Source organism: Lipotes vexillifer, unplaced genomic scaffold (assembly GCF_000442215.2).
Source record: "Lipotes vexillifer unplaced genomic scaffold, Lipotes_vexillifer_v1.1 scaffold1215, whole genome shotgun sequence".
NCBI lineage: Eukaryota > Metazoa > Chordata > Mammalia > Artiodactyla > Lipotidae > Lipotes > Lipotes vexillifer.
The window spans coordinates 1,862,169-1,882,950 of record NW_006790710.1 but is presented as its reverse complement, the minus strand read 5'-3'; the positions used below and the strand labels follow the sequence as shown (position 1 = coordinate 1,882,950).

The following is a 20,782-nucleotide window of genomic DNA, read 5'->3' as shown; positions in this document are numbered from 1 at the left end:
GGGAAAGAGCAGATTCCTTAAAATGTACAAGCTAATGAAAAACTATGTGATGCTGATCATACATCTGGTTTTTAAACTTCCAGCTGTTTGTCGAATGGAACTTTCAGCACATTAAGCTGCTGGTGGATCCACTCTGGGGTTTAGCTCCTGAGGGGCCCCCAAGGAACCAAACTGGGATCTCTGGGGTAAGGAAACTCCTGTCAAGGCCGTGTGGTCCTGGTGTCTGATTGCAGAATCCGTACGAGACCCAAAACAGCTGCATGGAATCATTCAGAAAGCCCGCCCTGAGGGCCTTCCAGCTGGCGAGGGTCTTCTTATCGCAATCACACCCAATTCCCAGTTGTCGGACTAAACAGAGACACCATGACACCATGACTGAATTTTGGCCAAATGAATGTGTGTACATGGACACATGGCTATAGAAGTAAAATTTTAAAACAAATCCATAATCTTGGGGCCTGGCGTCTGGGTTGAGCTCACAGATGTGTTTTTGCTTAGAGGGAAATGATTTCTTTTTTAAGTAGAATTAAATTTGGGAGTGTGCATCTAAAAATCTGTGGTTTCTGGCATTGTTTGAAAAATAAGAATATGCGGCAGCCATGGGCCTATGTTTATGCTCAGAAACAGTCAGTTGACTCCACGCCTTGAATCTGTCTGGGTTGTGTCTGAATCTACACGGCAAGAAGCCAGGGCCCACACCAGCCCTCCTACCACCCCCACCCCCAACTTCACTCAATTACCTGCCTGCCTAGTTCCTGATCTTTGGTGACCACGAGTTACAAAATCTTCCAAAAATATACAGAGGACGATTCTCATTTCAGAAGGAAAACATTTCTCCTTTTCTCTCAAGAGAGTAAATCTCTTTTTTTATACATGCCCATTCCCTTTAATTTCAGTTAAAATGTTTCTGAAAATCAAATAATAAAAGATCAACTAACTGTGACATAAGGAAACAAAAAAAATTGTGAAGAGTAAGAAATATTGTTTCTGCCCTAAATATATACACTTTGGAGTTCCACAAACCGGTGCTTGCCTGTAAATGTAAATGCATAAAGACACATGTTCCAACTCTGAAGCAAACCAGTGGTCCACAGGCTTGGACACGACACTGTGAAATTAGCCTTGCTGGCTTAATGTGGCTCATGACACATCTTGTCCCAAGCATGAGCAGTCTTGGGCCAGTGGTCATATTTTGAGGCCTCTCTACTTACTTTGAGTAAATCCTTCAGTCAAAGCAACCAACTACCCTCCAACTGTTTCATGAATATCTTTAGTAACGATACAGAGTTAAAATCTGATGATAGTATTTTATGTCATAATTTCTGATGCTTATTTTCAGGTGCATGCACGTGCACACACCCCCAACAGAGGCTAGTGCATAAGTTCATTTCTGTTCCTGAATGAACCTAACTAACTGGTCAAGTGATACTGACCTGTCCCTGCTTCTGCCCTACGCGTTAGCACTCAGGGAGTGTTCACCACTTTTGAAAACACCTCTAAGCACATAAGGAGACGCTAAGTTTCAAATCACTTTCTCTCCTCTCAAAGTACTCAAGCAAGGGTGACCTCTCTCATCGAATGGCAATTCATTTCACATTAATAAGTTATTAATTAAGGCTGTGGATCTGGAGTTCTCACTTGTGACTTATCTGATTCCCTGAGAGCAAAGGGTCTTAAAATCAAGACCACCTGCGATCAAGTGATGCCTAAACACTGTTCTAAGGGCAGTCAGGGTCAGCCTGAAGTCAGGCAGAGGCCTCGGCGCCCGGTGATCAAGAGAAGAGCTGGGGATCTAAAGCCCAAATGGCCCACAACGATCCACAGAAACACCTCGCTCTGGGCGGGGTGGCTGCCGTGTTGATTAGCTAATCACCGCAGGGGCACACGGTCTGAGAGGAGCCCTGGCCGACCAGGGCCCTGGTGATGCCCAGGGGAGAAAGACTGCTTCCTCTCCCAGGCAGCTGACCACCTAAACCGTATCTGTTTGCTACAGAATTTCAAGAAAACAAGACAAGAGGCTGGGGTCTCTCCAACAGGGGGGACTCAGAATAGGGCTGGAACTTGCTGTCTTTCAGGCACGTCTGTGTTTCTGTAGACAGAAGAGATTCCACAAGCCAGACTGGGACATCCCCTCCCCTGGAGCACAGGGGGCAGGTCTAACAACTGGTTCTAGCTCACAGAGCTCCGAGCAGACACAAGGCCTTAACAGGAGGCGGGTGGATGCTCGCCTCCCCGGGATGCACACCAGGGCTGTGCCTGCCTGTGGGTGGGAAGGGCACTTTTCATCTTTCCTTCCCTTCTCTCCCCTAATCCCCGCCTTCCACCCTCCCTGGGCCTGAGCTCTCCCAGGAGACCCCCTCCTGCTGGGAGGCAGGTCCACGGGCCCCTCACGGCACGGCACAGGGGGGTGAACTTTTTGTGTTCTGATGATCTTTTCAGGCATGCCTGTGCGGTGAACAGACTTGGCTGATGGAGAGACCGTCTTCCTCCAGAGGAGGGTGGATTTGTGTGCTGTCGGGATGATAACGTCATGTTCCAGGGCAAAGGCTGGGCAGGCGTGCCTGTACCCCATTATACAAGACTGGGGTTTCCTAAGTTCGGGGTTCCTCTCCTGTAATGTGATGCACTGTGTATGCTGGTGTCACCTGGCCCCGAGGGAACTGGTGCACGACACTGCTGAGACTCTGGCCACTGCTACTGCTGTGAGTAACGAGCTGTCGTTTGTCCTGACCCAGGGGTCTCACCATCCAGGAAACAGGCAGGCTGGCTGAACTTGCAGGGAGGGTAAAATCGGACCCTGCACGGTCCCGGCCACCAGTTCTAACACCGACCTACTACATTTCCTTGTCTCACTGCATGGAAGCCCTGCTGTGCTGGGCACGACGAAGAAGACAGTCCCCGGACCAGCCACTGTCTGGTCCAGGAGAAGGTCTCAGACAAGCCCACGAGTGGCCAAAATGCAGGGCAAGGAACACAAGAGCCGTGAGAAGGTCCAAGAGGCAGGATATCATGCCTGCTGGAAGCTTCAGGAGAAACTTCATGGAACACCGTAGATTTATTTTAGACTTTGGAACTGGCCCATCTCTGTAAATAATAATATGGAAAGAGGCGACACTACCTAACACTATCCCCCCACAAGCCAAACCTGATGTGAAGCTTTCACAGAACAGCCCAATTCGTTCTTTGTTTCTTAAAAGATTCCTCTTTTTTCTTTCACATCCCTCTGGATTAAAATCACACCAACTTAAACAGACGAATGGATAAAGAAGATGTGGTGTAGACACACACACACACTGGAATATTACTCAGCCATACAAAAGAATCACATTTTGCCATTTGCAGCAACATGGATGGACTTGGAGGTCACTATGCCAAGTGAAGTAAGTCAGACAGAGAAAGACAAATGCTATATCACTTAATGTGGAATCTAAAAAATACAACAAACTAGTGAATACGACAAAAAAAAGCAGCAGACACACAGATACAGAGGACGAAGCAGCTGTTACCAGCGGGGAGAGGGGAGTAAGAGGTACAAACTATTAGGTATAAAATAAGCTACAAGAATATACTGTACAACACAGGGAATATAGACGATATTTTATAGTAACTCTACATGGAGTATAACCTTTAAGAATTGTGACTCACTATATTGTACACCTGTAACTTACATAATATTGTACAGCAACTATACTGTAATTTAAAAAAAATTAAAAATAAGAAAGGACAAAAAAATCATACAGACATGCAGAAACAATCCACCAGAACACACGTACAAGAATGTTCATGGCAGAATTATTGAGAATGGCTGAAACGTCCATCCACCCACCATGGGTACCTCATGGTAGATCCACACCGATAAGAATGAATGGCCTCTGACATGGGCCACAACAGGACAGACACCACAGACAGGATGTGGATCCGAAGGAGACAAACACGAGGGTTCCACCTGTCCTGGTCCCATACAACAATACAATGGGTCAAACGCAACAGGCAAAGCCCATCTACGGAGTGGGAAATGAGACGATGCTCACCCTCGTGTGTGTGTAGGGGAAGATGTGAACAGTGATGGGATGGGGCCCGGGGGCTTCCTGGGCTGCCGGCCACGTGCTGCGATTTGACTTATGTGCTGGTCACCCGCACACTTAGCTAGAACTTAGGATTTTGTAAGTGTATGTTAATCAATAAAATTTACCCCCCAACCCCCCAAAAACTCACTTGAATGGTCTGTGAATGCAGAGGTCAGATCAGGAAGTATGAGAACAAGCCACCAAGGAGCAAGGAGACAGTTTCACCCGTGTTACATCCAAAAGAGCGGCCCAGCCCTACGAGGTGTGGGATGCCGGCATCCAGAGGGAGCGAGGCACAAAAGGACCCATTTGGTATTGTCTCAGTATTTTTTTTCCCCAAACAGTGTCTGCGTTATGATGACATACGTGGTCGACTTCCTGGCCCATTCTGAACACAGGAGAGTGTGTCCTCAAAGATCCCCTCTACTGATCAGCTGGCTTGCTGGCCTTGCTGAGCAGGGGCCGCCGCATTAGGATGCTAATCCACGGAGCCCCACACCAGTGCCTTGATATGGAGATGTGTGTGCCCACTGGGCCGGCTGATTAGCGCAAGCTTCCATGTGTCAAAAGCGCCAGATTCTTCCCAAAGAATAATTTTAGCTTTGCTCACATCCCTAAAGTGTAAGAGTTGATTTGAAAAGGTACTTACCTCCACCATATGCTATTTTTCTTTAAACAATTTGCATTTCAAAGTGAATATGGCATTTATAGCTGCCTGATCTCACGCGAGCATGAAAAAGATGCCGGTTTTCTATTGAACAAGAATGTTTTCATCCACCAAATGACATCAAAGGGAGAATTCCTCTTTTAAGCTATAGGCTTGTTACATTAAAAATAGCCTATTCTGCTTTTTTAAAATATACCCTGAAATAAGGCTTTTTTCATAGCATCTAAATAGAGATTCATCAACAATCTTTTTTTGTTTTTTCCTAATACAGAATTCTGCTCACTGCGCATCCTGATTCTGGTCTACCTTGAATAATGAGACTTGACCCTACCAAGGCTTCAACTAGGAAAACAATACTTGGAATTTGACTTATTGGTGAAACAGCCTGGAAAAGGGCAGAAACGCTTGAAAATGAAGTTCCTCGTACACTGAGAGTGGAGGAGAAAAACCCAAAGAAGATTCTGAGCACGTGAGTGTGAAAGAGACATTTACGTCCATTGTGGGACTTCGTAATTTTTGAAAAAATTCGTAACTACAGGCGTAGGATTGATAGGAACTCACTCCTCCCCTCGAAGGCCTCACCCTCTGAAATAGCGATTGCTCTTATAGGCCCTTTTTCATTCCTATGTGGCTTCAAATGTTACAAAAACTGTGCAAACCTACAGCTACACTATGCCCCATTCCGAGTGCGGGTGGGAAAACCAGGTCTGCTGGAATCAGGACTGGACGACCGAGGCTCTTCTAATGGCCACATCGCTTCAAACTAGGCCTTCGCCATCTGTTCCGTCCTCTAATTATAAACCCCAAAATAATATAATTCACAACACTACCATAAAAAGTGAGATACAAATGATTTAAGTGCCTGTGAGGAGGGCCCATTCGCCTCACTATTTGCATTGGAAATCTGCCCTCCTTTTGGCAACCAGGATTTCAGGCTAAGAGGATTTTTTTCCCAAGGACACCTTCAGTAGCTTTTCTTAAAGATGTAACGTTATGTAATACTTGTTTTGTAAAAGCGTGCAATTCAACACGTCTACTATTGAGACAGGGATCTTGTGTTTCTCAGAATGCTATGCTTTTTTTTTTTTTTTGGTTATATGTTTTCTGCAGTATGCTTACCAGAGAAAAAAGAATGTACAGAGTCCAGATCCAGTGGTAATGACAAATGTAATTACACTAAATGCAACACTGTGGCCATGCCCAGAATTGAAAATCCTGGAACTAGACACAGTTCATGGTGATTTCCTAAACTGTAGAAATAGCTCATTTTATTCTGATTTCTCCCTGTTCTAATGATGACGTCATGGGGAAAAAATGGGACTATGTTTTGTTCTATAAATTACTGAAACTTATTTTGCAAGGTTATGCAGATACACAAATCATGTAAAATAGAAGTCTACCAAAATCCCATCTAATAGATCAACTCATTATTGAACAGATGCATCTATTTTTCTTAATTATGACAATAGGAAAGATGTAATATTCCCTAACACTTCTGTATTATGACTTCCCAGCCATTTCCCCACGTTGTTCCGAAACCTTCAAATAATTTCAGACATATAACATCTTACAGATTTAATGTAGATAACTTACACTGCCATTTTCCTACATCTGGATATAGCTTTGATTGCTTGCAAATTTCTCATCATTATAAACAATACTGCAAAGGACATCTTCTACTTTTAGACTTTTCCTTAGGCTGACATCCCAGAAGAGTTATTATTGGGTTAAACAGCATTAACATCTTTCTGACTCGTGATATATGTTATTAATTAATTTTCTTAATGACCCGTGGGCTAAAAGAGGATGGAACCTGGGCATCCTGTAAACAAGTCAGTTCAGAATTTGTAAAATGGATAACAGTAACAATGATGATAAAATGGAGATAATAATGATGATGATCATAATATGCCCCCTGTGGTTAATACAAGGACCAAATTACATAAAGCACTTCGTATACTGCAAAGCTTCTGAAGATAGTAGTTGTTATCAATTTTGCCAACAGTGAGCTGTCCTTTTCTCTACAGTTTAACTTTTTAGCAAAAATGGTGATACTGCTAATTTTGTTTGACTTTAAAATCTAAGAAGTCTGGATATTTTTACTCCTGTTTCTCTTGTGGCGGTGTCTCTTCGTGTGTAAACTGCTCGGACTGTTTGCCTCCTATCTGTGTTTTGGTGTCCTAGTCATTCATCACTTCACACGAGCCCAAACACTCATTCACCGATGGTGTTTCTTGAACACCTACTCCTGTATATGGACCAGTACAGCATTTAGCATTGGGACAACTCGGTGACACTCTTCCCACTCTTAGTCTCCCCAAATTCCAAAGGTAATGGCAAAGTCATCAGAAGTAGAGTTCATAAAAGGAAAGACAGAAAGGAAAGAAATCATGTGCTTGGGACATAACGCAAGCAATGGATGAATGAGATTACCTGACGGGCAAGGACAGGTGAGCTACAGTATCCATGGTCCTGCTTACATCCCATCCCTGGGATGCTGTTCCACCTTGGGGATGGACAGAATTCGGTGCTTGGTGTAAATTAAGAAGGAAATATTAAGCACAATCAGAAGGTAAGTTCTGATATCTGGAAAGAGTTTAAATATTTATTGCAAATGACAAAATCTGCTTTTTCCAGTTGGGTGCCCCAGCATTCATCACTGCAAAACGACACCTGCACTTCTCATCCTGCCCATTTATATCTATCTGCCTGAGGAACACTTGCTACTACGGATTCTGAAGGTGCCTATGGAGAGAGTCACCATAATGCTTACTTATGCACATGATGCTTACACAATGCTTACTTACCTACAAGCCATTTCTTGGTACGGGTTACATGAACAAGTTTATATGCAATACAGTTATAATGAGGTATGGTGACATTACACAAAAGGAGGCTAAAACTTAGGATTTTTTTTTAAGCAATAAAATACGAATATAGCACTCAAGTAATAATGTTTTCTAAAACAGAAAGTCCAAGATGCTCATCTCATCTTCTCTCCTAGTTTCTTATTTGGTTCTATGCCCGCAACAACTTAATTCAATAGTTCATTTATTTATTTATTTATTTTTTGGCGGTATGCGGGCCTCTCACTGTTGTGGCCTCTCCCGTTGCGGAGCACAGGCTCCGGATGTGCAGGCCCAGCAGCCATGGCTCACGGGCCCAGCCGCTCCACGGCATGTGGGATCTTCCCGGACCGGGGCACGAACCCTTGTCCCCTGCATCGGCAGGCGGACTCTCAACCACTGCGCCACCAGGGAAGCCCAATAGTTCAGTCTCGTCCTTTGCCATGCATAATAGTCCTGTCTTTAAAATATTCTTTCTCCTCCATCTGATACCTACAATAGGTGTGTTTCGCAAAAAATTCAGTGTGACTTGACAGCACTGCTTTGAGGGAAGTCTTCCCTGGCTCTCACTGAATTTTATAAGCCCTTTCAGGGAGGTGGCCACACAGCCCCACCCCCAGAAGTACACACCTGGATTTCTTCCTCTCCCATCCAGGCTTCATAGAACCATCTCTTAGGACAGAACAGAGAGAGCCTGTAGGGGGTGAGGTCACTGAGGAACTCCATGCTTGCAACTCTGATGATGTGAAGGGGAGCTGCTTATCTGTGTGCCAGGATGTTTTGGGGTTTAACCACTCACTAGGAATATTCCAGAGAGAGCAGCACGGTCTCTGTATGTGTGGTTTCTCAAAATGCCAGGCCACAAGGTTTGGAGCTGGTAAAACATCATGACTAAAACATCATCCATGACATGGAAAAGTTCTCTTCTGCCAATGTGGGAATGATTATGGAGCAAGTGGGCCAACCACAGACTTGACTCTAGCACAGAAAGGCTCTAACCCAAGGCCCTGGTCCCAGCCGAGGCCCCGGCCAGCTACCTTGCTGAAGGCCGTTGGGTCAGTGAAAGCCGCCCTCTTTCCTAGAGCTCTCCCAATGCTGACCATTTTCCCAATCTTGAAAGCATCATGTCAACAGCTGAAACACTATTCTTCACTGAACACACACATTTTTGAGGTGGGGGAAAAGTTTCTAAAGCAAGTTTTATTTACTTATCGGGATATCTGTTCCCATAGAGATGTATGGCTCAGTATCTCCATCATCCTTCTATGTTTTTAACGGAAATCATCAAGGAGTAACTTGCTTTTCTCAGTTCTTACAGAAAAGAACACTCCATTTAGAGTTCAAATGATTGAAGACAGTTTCCTTAAACTGGAAGGTATGGCTTTGATTTATATGTGAACTGTACCCCAGTAATCTTGATCACGGAATGTTGCAATGGAGGAACCGTTCTCTGAAAGCAAACAATACTTACTCTCAATATTTATCACTTACATCTCACATGATGGGCGATACTCAGGAATATTTACTTAATGCAAAAATAATTGCTAGGTCACGAAGCTAGGAGAGGATAACAAAGGAAGAGAAGTAACGGTCTACGCCTCAAAGAGTTTACAATTTAATGATGGAAACAATGTAGCACACGTTTGCCTAAATCTCAGTGGGAGAAACGTCTAAACATAGAAACAACTAACAGTAAGAAGGCATTTCTCCTAAAAGCAGATGCCAAAACTCTTATAAAGAATCAAATAATAACTTTAGAGCCATTTCCTTTCAGATGTCACCAACGTCTTCAAATTTTAGTCTTAGAAAAACCCCACAAAACGTTTTTAACCTAAAAATAATGAATTATTAATTAGCCATCAAAACCTACTCCAATAAAACCTGGTTCATGGAAGCAGACATCATCACGTGATACTGATTTTGGGGAGTATTCTCCAGCAAATTAATTCTCAACCAAGAAGGCGATCATCTGCAAGTGTTCCACCAAAGCTGCTAGAAGGCTGTTTGGCCAAAGCATCCAATTTATGTTATCGGCGGATTCACGCTGTAAACAGAATCCAAAGTGTGGGAAATAATCGGGTGACCAAGGGCTCTGATGTCCTAACGAGCCTGCGACTCGACCCACCGGGAGGAGGCTGCTCATCCGGTGCACAGAACAGATTCCACAGACTCCGGAGTTATGAAAATGTCTTCTAGACCATTTGAAACTAAACAAAGAAAAACTTTGTCTCTACAAGACAACCACGGATCTAGTTTTGATGCTGCATGTTGCGTTATTATTATTATTTTTTTAAATAGCTATTACCACTGTAGCAGCAGCTTAGCGACTCAGCGTCTGCAGTGAGAGCAGTTTTGATAAACAGCCTCTGCGGGCCACACAACGGGGATAATGTATCCTTAAGTACCGCCAATGAGCTGCCATTCTGCACAGCCAATTACTTCTGTGCGTCTGTCACTCAAAGGAAAAATGACTGAGCCCATTAGATCAAACCTTTGTCACTGTTCCTAATGCACTCTTAGGCCTCATTAATCTCCGGGAGCAGCAACAGAGCTGCCGGGGTCTCATTGCCTCCCCCGACCAGGCCCACGTGAAGCCTCTCATCTCTCCCCCAAGTGTTCCGCGTTAATCAAGCTCTCCTTATTACCCCAGTCCCTGTCACGGCGGAGAGCGCGCTCCCTCTTAAATGCTCTCATTATGACCCATCTTTAGAGCCGGCTAAGTGGAAAAAAAAAAGAGAGAGGCAGAGAGGGAGAAAGAGGATGGGAGAGAAAGAGGAGAGGAAAAAGCAAGTCCGATCACATTAATATTCATGACACTAATTACTATTCTAGGTCACTGAATATTCATGCTATTAGTTGGGTTTTTTATGGGTTTGCTGGATGCCCTGATTACTGAAGTGTGGAGGGACACAGCATGGTTGAGACTTTCGATGTCCACAGCGGTTCAATACTCAAAACACATTGAGATCCCTGCCCCCACCCCTGGAAAATCAGCCTCAACCCTCCAGACGGCTTTCATATTTTGAAACCGCTGGGGCCCTGAGTGGGGGGAGGTGGAAGACGAGGCGGAAAGGTCTCCCCGTCACGCAGGTCTCAGCATCAATCTGGTTAGGATAAAAACACACCCACAGTTGCAAATACCCAACAAAGACACACTATAGGGATGAGAAGGTAGCTGTCATCTGGGAAGCAAATGTCGCAATCAGGAGTTATGGTGAACACAGGAATAAAGAGAGGACGGACACACAGAACTGGAGCAGAGCCCCCCATGGAGATCCAGGGAAGTCCTGAAGGGCATTTCTCTGGCTGCCCAGCTCACTGCCATCACGGGGGGAGCTGTGGGTTGCGGGGCATGGGTTTAGTTGATTCTGACCCACTATGTCTACTCAAAGGCTAAATAAACACTTCATGGCATTTACCAAAATTAATTCAAAAACATAATTTCTCAACCCTCTTCCTTTCTTTTCTTCACTAGTGATGAGCACGACTATTATGATGGATTCCTGATACAGTTCTGAAGAGTCGCCCCGGGTCAGGCTCTGGAGAGGCATGCAGTGTGTTATCCTTACAAGGATGGGGGTAGGCACTGTTTTCCCATTTCCAAGATGAGGTAGCTGGGGTTTAGGTCCTAAGATGGGGAAGATGGGATTCAGTTTGGTGTTTCTGGCTCCAAAGCCCCTACTGTTGGCCAATATGTTTTCCTGCTTTCTACTGAAATGTCAAAATACCTGTCAGAGCCGAAACAATCCTATATCCTGTCATATATGAATATTATTCTACCAACCCAGCCAAAAACGCGTGTCAGAAAATATTTTTGGACATTTGACCCCCTTCTCTGGAAGCATCCCTGAAATGACAGTTGGGCAGACTCTAAAATGTGGTTTCCGATGGGTTCCCATTAGAATGGCAATGTAGGTTCCATGCCGAAGGAATGCAAAGGGCGGATACTGCCCTGGGCATCCTCAGCAAGTGACCTTGGAGGAAGCGGAAGACGTGATGGGGAAGGTGGAATTTAACCAGGTCTGAATAAAGAAATATCTTCTGGATTCTTCTCCTTCTCCTTCCTGAAGTAGATGCTTAAGTAATTTTTTCAGAAATCCATTGAGAGGGAAATGTTCTATATCCCTGTATGTGACCTAAAAATGTCTTCACACTTGATTGATAATAGTTTGGCTCTACATAAGCTTCTAGATTCAAAATTATTTGTTCTTGTAACAAATACAAGGTGTTACTCTTGAGAAGGTCAAGGCCTATCAGAGTTTTCTTCCTTGATAGGTAACCTCAGTCTTCCCGTTATCATGGATGCTTTTGGGGATTTGTCCATGTTTACAGAGCTTCCTCTCCCATCCAGTTTGATACTTGACTCTTCAGATGGGAAGACACTGGCACTTCCTTTCTCACCTCTAGCGTATTTTCTTCTGTTATACTGCCAACAGTATCTTTAAGCCAAGTTCTTTATAGTATGTAATCCATCTACTGAAAATTTTAGTTTTGCAAACTTTCTTCTTAATTTCCAAGAACTCTTTCTCCCCAGGTTTTTCATGTCATCTTAAATCTTTCTGATGATACTAGTTGTAATTTCCTCTTAAGTTCTCTTTCCCCAAATTATCACTCTCTTTCTTCCAAGATCAGCTGTCCTTTTGCTTATGTTGGTCTTTCATATTTTGACTGTTGGTTTCCACAAACGTCTTGGATGTCCACTCATGTTCATGAATAAGAGCAGGGCTGAACAGACTCTGCAGCCCTGGGGCACGTGTGTGGCACGTGCTGACTGGTGGGTTCGTCTTTGACCAACAATACAAGTTCATGGGCGGGCTGGCACACCTCCATTACGTCCCTCATGGTCAGAGCTGCCCTTCCTTGCCATTCATTTATGTATCCCCGGGACTACGCAGAGGTCTGAGTTTTCCAATCTGCTTCCTTCTCTTGCAAGCATGAGCATCCACATCAGGGTATCTTCCCCAGGCATGCTGCTTACTTTCCCAGTGGGGTTGGTGGTGGGGATGTCACTGGTCAACTCTTCCTGAACATGTCCCTCAGCCTGCAGTGCCTGCATCCCACAGGTGCCCAATGGAGCTGGCAGCCACCCCATCTTCACTGCAGCTCTTCTGCTCTGGTTAACTCGCCAGCCCCAAAATGAGACCCAGGCTGGGTTATCAGTATGCAGGTATGCAGTACCAGGCATGACAATGTGTTCTTCCCCCTCTTCCCCAAGGCCCTGGCGAAACTCGGTATTAAGATTATCACATTTCTAGCATTTTAATGTTTGAAAGTAGTCAGCATTCCAATACTGGCAAACCACTCCCCGATACTAGGAATAACATAAGACCACCATCTCCTGCAAGTAATCTTCTAACCAATTGCCCCTTTTAGACCCTTTAGCAATTATCACCAGCTTCAGTGGTCTTGCTTGTGTGTTTATCTTCTGATTCTTCCACCCCCCACTGGAGTGTAAGCCCTTGGAGGGAGGGCCCCCTGAATCTCCGGAGCACTCATCAGGGCTGGGCATGCAGCAGACTCAATAATGATGGTAAGTGAATGGTACAGGAGGCAAGGCAATAAGGTATCCAAATCATTAAACTGGTTGGGAGAAACTAAAAGTCAACATTGACATACAGTTAGGCATCATAATGTTTGAAACATGGAATGCATTATGACTGCACACTAGAAAACTAAGAGAAACATCTGGATAATTATTCCAACTGAGGAAGAGTTCAGTAAGATGGCCGGATATAAAAAAATACAAAAATTAGGATCTTTCTTATTTCTTACCAATTAGATGATAGAATAGACAACCCCTCACCCCACCAAGTATCAGCTTCACATTTCACCAAAAACTATAAAGTAATAGAATGGATTAACAGGACACATACAAGATCTAAATGGAAAAAAGTGTTAAAACTTTACTGAGGGGTATATAATAAGTCTGAATAAACTGGGAAAGAATTGTGTTCTATGATAAACTCAATATAGTTGTCAGTTCCTCCACAATTAATTCATAGATTAACAGCAATGCCAGTTAGAGTCACAGTGAGATTATTTTTAGGGGGGAAGAGAAAGTTTTCAAGTTATTCTGAAGTTTACTGGAAAAAATAAATGGTGGCAATAACCAAGAAACACTATAAGATAAAAGAGTAATATGAAACCATGTTATACGTTACATCACCAGATATAAATTGAGCCATGAATCTAAGACAATGTGGTAAATCCACACAATGCGGAGAAAGTAGGTCAATGGAATAAAATTTCAAGCCCAGAAACATAGCTAATTTGATTAAATGAGTTAGTTGTGCAAGAAAGGTGGCAAATAGAATCAACAGGAAAAGGAAATAACAAAGAGAGAAAAAACAATTAGTTATATATTTGAATAAAAAGTTTAACTAGATTTCCTATTATATATAATAGATTCAAACAAATTAAAGGTGGATTAGAGGTTAATTATAAAAAAGGGGAAAAGGAACAACAATAAAATTATAAAACTCTGAAATACATATATATGAATTATGATCTTATTTCAGGATTATCAAAGGCTTTCTAAATATCTAAAGTAGAAACTACAGAAGTACAAGTCTTATGACTTGATTACATACTAAAGAGGGGGAAACTCTGTATGTAAATAAGACTATAAAATTCAAAAAGCAAATAGTAAACTGGGGAAATAGCTGCCAAATATATTACAAAGTGTTGTTATCCTTAATATACAGAGTTCTTACATGTCAATAAGCAAAAGACAAGCACCTAGTGCAACAATGGACAAAAGATACATCTACACAATCACAAATAAGAAACACACAAAACCCATAAACATGAGCTGTTCAACCTCACTACTAACTGAAGAAATCCAAATAAACAAAACACGAGATATTTTTATTGCTTATAATATTAGCATAGATTCTAAAAATGTGTAGACGTGAAATGAGCACTCACTTTATGGACAGAAGGGTATTTTATATAAAACCTTTCTAGAAATGAACCTGGAAATATATACGGAGAATCTTGTAAGTGTTTATATCCATTGGCTGAGTCACTTTGCCTATGGACTTTTATGCTAAGACACTAATAAGTTACACACAAAGATTTCAGTACAAGTGTGTATCAGGTCTATGTGAATGAAAAAAATGACTAGAAGGGAAGGCACATAACATTGATCTAATTCATAACATGGAGATAGAAAACAAATAAAAAAGAAAAAAGCTAAAAAGAAACAAAAGATGCCCAGTTAATCCAGAGGTCTAAAACAAAATGGCAGAATTCAAATGAGTTGAGAATGAAAGATGAGGTTAAGTAGTGTGTTAAGTTCTTCGGCAAGTTAGCTCTAAAATAACTAATACCTATCTTTAGCTAAAAGTCCATCACTTAAAAGTAGCATCTATTTACTTCAAATTAAATTTGCTGGGTTGGAATTCTTCACGTGAGAGAGTTCTATGAACAACTGGGTAGAGCTCTGGGTGATAACAGCCAAGGACGTTGCCCACAGGCTTAGCTGAGGGCACCACATCCCTGAGCACTGCTGTGACCATGAGGGACTTTCCACAGCACACTGGTGCTGTGCTCCTGCGGACATCATATTCCCACTTCCAAGTCCCTACTTGTGATCCAAAGAAGATGAAACATCTACCAGGCTCCTTGAATGGGGATTTACCCAGCTTAGGGTTGAAAGGATGTGCTGTAATAAACCGACCACGGGTGTGACCATGGAAAAGGGATTTCAATCGTGACCCAAATCTTCCCATTCACCCAATAGCAAGAATCTTAAAGAGAAAGCAACTGGGCATTGAAAACTCAATCCCTAGCCGAGGCCGATGACATAACCTCCTCTGGGGATATGATAAAGTTCATATGGCTTTTGTATTTTTTATTTGTTATCAAACATTACATTTTCCTTAGGACAGTAAGTGGCAGTTAAGCCCCAAAGAACACAAATCCCAAGATGACATTTCAAACTCCAAATCTTACGTATTAGCCGACACTTCCTCAAATCGTCAGGACTCTTCCCTCATCCTATGTGCCTGGCAAGTTCCCACCTTTTCTTCACACCCCACACAGGCATCCTTCAAGCCCTGAAGCCTTGCCCCACCTCCTGGGGTGAAGCCGAGCACATCACCCCTGGGCCTTCACACCTCCTATAAGCTGCTGCACTGCACTGGCTCATCTGCTCATCTTTCCCACCTCCCAGAGGGTGAGATTCCAGAGCATAGGGATTATGCCTCATTTTTCTGTACCCCCAGAGCTCAGGACAGTGACTGGCACACATTAGAAACTTCATACATGCTTGCTGACTTGAACAAATAAATGGATAGATGTGCCCCAATGGTTAGAAGGGGAAGTGGAAAGTTGGTTATAGGGTGACTGCCTCGCATAGAAGTTCTGGAGGTCAAAGATTCTGGATCCACAGAATGCACAGTTCCTAGCACAGAACAGGTGCTCAGCAAGTACTTTTTGAACAAATAAATAAATTAATGAAGATATGAGCTTTTTATTCAGTATAGAAAAATATTTTTTCTTGGGCGCTTTTCTCTCTTCCCATCCCATGGAGTTAGCACACCAACTAGAAAAGGAAAACTCATGCATCACTTGGAAGGAGGGTCAGCATGTCATGAGACCACATAAAGTAACTGTATCACCTTTCTAGAATGAACTAATGTCTCTGTTATCAGAAAGGCCAGTTTTATTTTGATTAGTCACAACAGCTGATGTTTGTATTGTGCTTCATGAGTTTCCACAGCACGTGCCGTCACACCTCTGTGATGGGGGCAGGGCCAGGCAAGATCAGCCTAATGTAAAACATGGTTCAGTTACTTGCTCAACACCATGCAGCACCGGGCAGTAGAACCCAGGCTGCTGGACCCCAAATTCTGTCCCCTTTTTCTTACCCTCCTTTTGCCAAACAATGTCATTCATGCCATGGAACTGTGGGGTCAGCACCATTCCTCTTTAAAAACATTTAACATTTCAGAAAGGAAAAAAGGCAGCATCTTTAAGAGGCAGAAACATATGCTAGGAATGACTGCAGAACAGAAATCTATTTTGAGAAGATCAGATGTAGGTTGGAGACAGGAAAGGAAACAACTGAAATCTGTGAAGGGATTTCATATGTTGGAGGAGTTTGAGTTTGTTGGTGGAAGGCGTAAAGCGGTTCTTACCACCTTTTCTCTGATAAGCGATCATGGGAAGGTAAAAGCCACAGCACAGTTTGCCAGGACTCTTAAACAAAAACAAACCACGACACTCTGAATGGTTTGCATTGCACACCAAAGCCAGGAATTTCTCAACACATCGACTCTGAGAAAACACTAACTTTCTCTGATCCTGATCAAAAAACAAATTCTCCCTTAAAAGAGAATAAAGAAAACCAAAATTGTGTGAAAGAATCACATGACAGTTACAAGAGAAAACTGAGAGAATCTCAACTTTTATACAAGTCCAGGGGTTTCCTTTAAATCTTGCTCCAAATGGCTTTTCCATTTTTCTAAACACAGTCACTACAAATTAGTTAATACTAATCCTTGACACCTTAACAATGAATTCATGTTTTTTAGAAGGCCCTTAAACCTCCATCATGTGTAAAACGTGACTTTCAACCGCCCAGCCCTGGGAAAGCCTAGTGGTTTGTGCAGCTGTGACTCAAAGTGCCACAGTTTGCTTGTTGGCAGTCCAGGAAACCAAGGGTGTAGCAGAAACAATCATCCACAGAAGAGATGAGACTTGTAAACCTTAGTCTACAACCTTAATGGTCAAAATCTCCACTTACTCCAAAAACCTCAGCACTGTCCTCCAGCCAGGACCACCCATTGCTGCCATTGTGCTGGATTTCTTCAGCATGTCGGCTGTGAGCTTACCTGAATTTGGTGAGATGTGCAAGCTGCTCATGTCCTTGGACAGGCCGTTGGTTTTCGGGCTGGAGATGGGCACGCAGGCCGATGTGGCTCGGGGCGGCCTCTTCCCTGGGACTTTCACAGTGGTTCTCAGAAGATCAATCTCTTTGCCGTGAACATTCTGCATGTAATCCTGTTCAAAATGTTAAACATCCAAGAGAGATTAAAAGAAAGACCTTTTACAATCTAGGACAAGAGGTTCTATCAGACATCCTGAGTTGTAATCCTATGACCCTTCCATGGTGGCACGCGCTTAAAAATAAGGTTTTGATCTGTCTTGTACTGATGGCATCATCATTACACTGATATCAGCTCTGCCTCTGTGTCCTGAACTAACCCAGGCCCTGGAAATACAGGAGACACAGTCGATGCCTTCTACCCAGGAGGATGAGACACCAGTACGGACATGAAATCCTATTTTGTGAGCTGCTGCATATTAGATGGTACATTAAGAATCTGGGCTCTTCCTGTAAGTTTTGGGTAAAATTCCATGGAGTAGGAACTATTCTGTAATAACCTTTTTGTCTCCGAGAGCAATACCATTAGACATCTAGGTAAGACTGAAGTTGTCTGGTGGGAACTCAGGTGAAAACTCTAAGTAAGAGGTCAAGCATTTTGTTCAGGAAGATGTTTGAGGGGGGTCAGTGGTACGGTGCTGAAAAAACATGGAGGTCGTAAGAGCTGGATGCTAAAAAAGAAAGCACATTATTTGTACTCAAGCATTATGTTTCTCCAAGTGATTCACTGTACTCAGAAAAAGTATCTTGCTTTTGTCTACACTTTGGAGGTCAATGACTAGCAGTTATCACGGAACTAAAGGGAAGTCTAGGTACACAGGGAATTCTTTGTGCCGTCACCTAATTCAATATGGAGGAAAACAATACTTAAGAATCAGCTGTTGGGTGGGGAAAGAGAAGACAACTGAGAGCCAGAGCGAGGGGCCTCTTGACAAATTAGAGGAGTTATTGACCCTTTCATACATTTTTGGGGGGCAATGAACCCCGCTGTCTCTGCAGACATATCACTAAACCAACATCACACATGAAGAAAGGATATAGTCTATCTAAATCATTCTTCGGTAAATAATATTTCAAGTGTTTTAAGACTAACCAGGAAATGAAATAAACAGATTCCTTCCTTGGCAGAATCTTGGTGGATTCCTTTTAGGATATAAAGGGAAAAAAACAATAAATTTGTATTGATTACAAATAAAGTTCACGTCAATCTAATTTTAGAAGAATTGCCAAACAATCCAGTGTGTGACTGCAAGCAACCCAGGGAGTTTGGAAAAGCGAGCTGTTTCCTTATAATTGCCAATCAACAGAGTCAACAGATACAGAGAGAGAACTAGATGAAGGTCTACCGGCAAAGTGCACGGGTCAGAGGCCTCAGCCTGCAGGACGAGGAAAGTCAGTCCAGGCGTACGGCAGAAGCTTCAGAGGGCACAGAAGGTGCTAGGGAAGCCAAGAGAAGGACTCCAGTGGCTTCTTTTAATTGCAAGATAATGTTCATATTCCATAAGGTGAAGGGGTTGAGAAGCAGTCACTGGTTTATCCACAAGTAGGAAGTTTGCTGATAGAAGTTATGGCACAAAAAGGAACTCAAAGTACTAGGTTCCAACACAGGGGGAAGAACCCACATATGGGTCGCTGGGACCGTATGGGACAGAGAGAACTGTCTTCCCTCCAGAGTCTGTAGGAGGGAGGGCCAGCGCTGAGTGTCAGACCTCACCTGAAACCCAAGCAGTTGGACTTGTGGCCGCATGGGAGCCACCCCAGACTCAGGAAAGGGAGTGGGAGAATTCTCAATACAGGAGGAAGGGCTGGAAGAGAAACTCCATAACGTGAAGGGGGGCCTTGTGATGGAGATTACAGAACCCTGGAAGGTTCACCAAGCACCAGCCCAGGAGATGATGACGCAGCGTCCAGGGTGACTTCCTAAAGACAGACCTCAAATGGCCAATTCTTAGTGCAGAGCTCAAGGTCAAAAAGCTGAGGCTAGAATCAGGAGGAACATGGGACTGAAGACAAACAAAGGATCAGAAGCTGCACCAAAGTAGGGGCAAATTCAGATCAGCTCCTCCATGGAGGGGCGAGGCTGGGCCTTCCTCAGCAATGATAAACCATCCAGAGAGAAGCATCCGCACCGGCACATATGCTGTCAGCCGGGGAAGCCAGGAGCAGAGGTGCTGATGCACCCTGGGCTGCCCAGCTGTGCATTTAATCTCCCAGGGCAGCTTAGGGAGGGACATCTGCTGGGGTCGGCCACGGGCATCTAGGAGGAGGGTCATCACAGGTTTGGAGAAGGGGTGGGCTGTGTCCAGCTGGGAACAGACTAAAGACTCCACTTGAAAGGCAAGATGCCCCCTGCCACAAATATAATCTACTATGAAAAAAATTGTGGTTTTGAAAGGATGAGGACAAAGGATGGAAAGAAAGTTATTATCATTAAATTAGGCTAAAGGATAAAGCGGACTGAAAGAGATGTAGAAGTCTCATGACCAAGCTCACCACGGGGATGGCCAAGAAAAAGCACACGGAAGAAGGAAGTGGCTTTTGGTTAGTACAGGACCAAGGGTCAAGGTTATTAAAAAAAAAGGTTGTTCTTAAGCATCTTTCATTTACTTCCATTAACATTTACTCCAAATACGCAAACCCAAGTTTCAAAACCAAAGTTAATGCTTGTAAATAATGAATTCCTTCTTGCATAGTTACTCCTTTAAAAATATCAACTTGCTACAACTTTTTTCTCTAATGCCAATTCTTAACAAATTAAAATACAATAACAGGAGTGTAATTGAGCATTTATGGCTTATGGGCTCTAAAATGAGGCTAATCAGAGAGTGACTAAGCCTCAGCGTGGTCTCTTTTTTAATAGGCATGTTTTAACATACAATAACAGGGATATTTTATTTAAAATTATTATAGAAATGTACCAAGTATTGGCTCTCTGGATTTGAACGCGGCGACAGAACCCATTTATCTTTGACTCAGCGTGGGCTGGGGGATCTGTTTTCCTGCCTGAGTTATAGGCATTGAAAGTGCAGAAGAACCAATTCTTAAGAAAATCAGAATATAAGTCTGGCAACTCTTCAATTTCAAGCCGCTAAAATTTATAAAAATGTTACAAGATCCATTTCCTAATCCATAAAAGTCTTTCAGAAACAGGTGGATACGTGAGTCTGAGGCTCCTAGCTTCTCCCAAGAGAAACAACGCTGAGTTTTCCGTTTTTGAAAGAACTACCCTTTTCATCTCTCCCCAGCTTGGTACTTGAGGAATTAAAGCTACAACCACTAAACAACGTCGTCTCCTCAGAAGTGGGATGCG

The 20,782-nt window shown here is 43.2% G+C and overlaps 1 protein-coding gene across 1 annotated transcript in view; it reads right to left on the bottom strand.

Moving 5' to 3' along the window:
- AGAP1 (ArfGAP with GTPase domain, ankyrin repeat and PH domain 1) overlaps nt 1-20,782 on the bottom strand; it is a 580,109-nt gene that overhangs the window by 165,691 nt on the left and 393,636 nt on the right. The window contains exon 11 of the mRNA XM_007463919.1: nt 17,420-17,588. Within this exon, the coding sequence (XP_007463981.1) occupies nt 17,420-17,588 (169 nt within the window). The remainder of the gene's footprint in view (nt 1-17,419; nt 17,589-20,782) is intronic.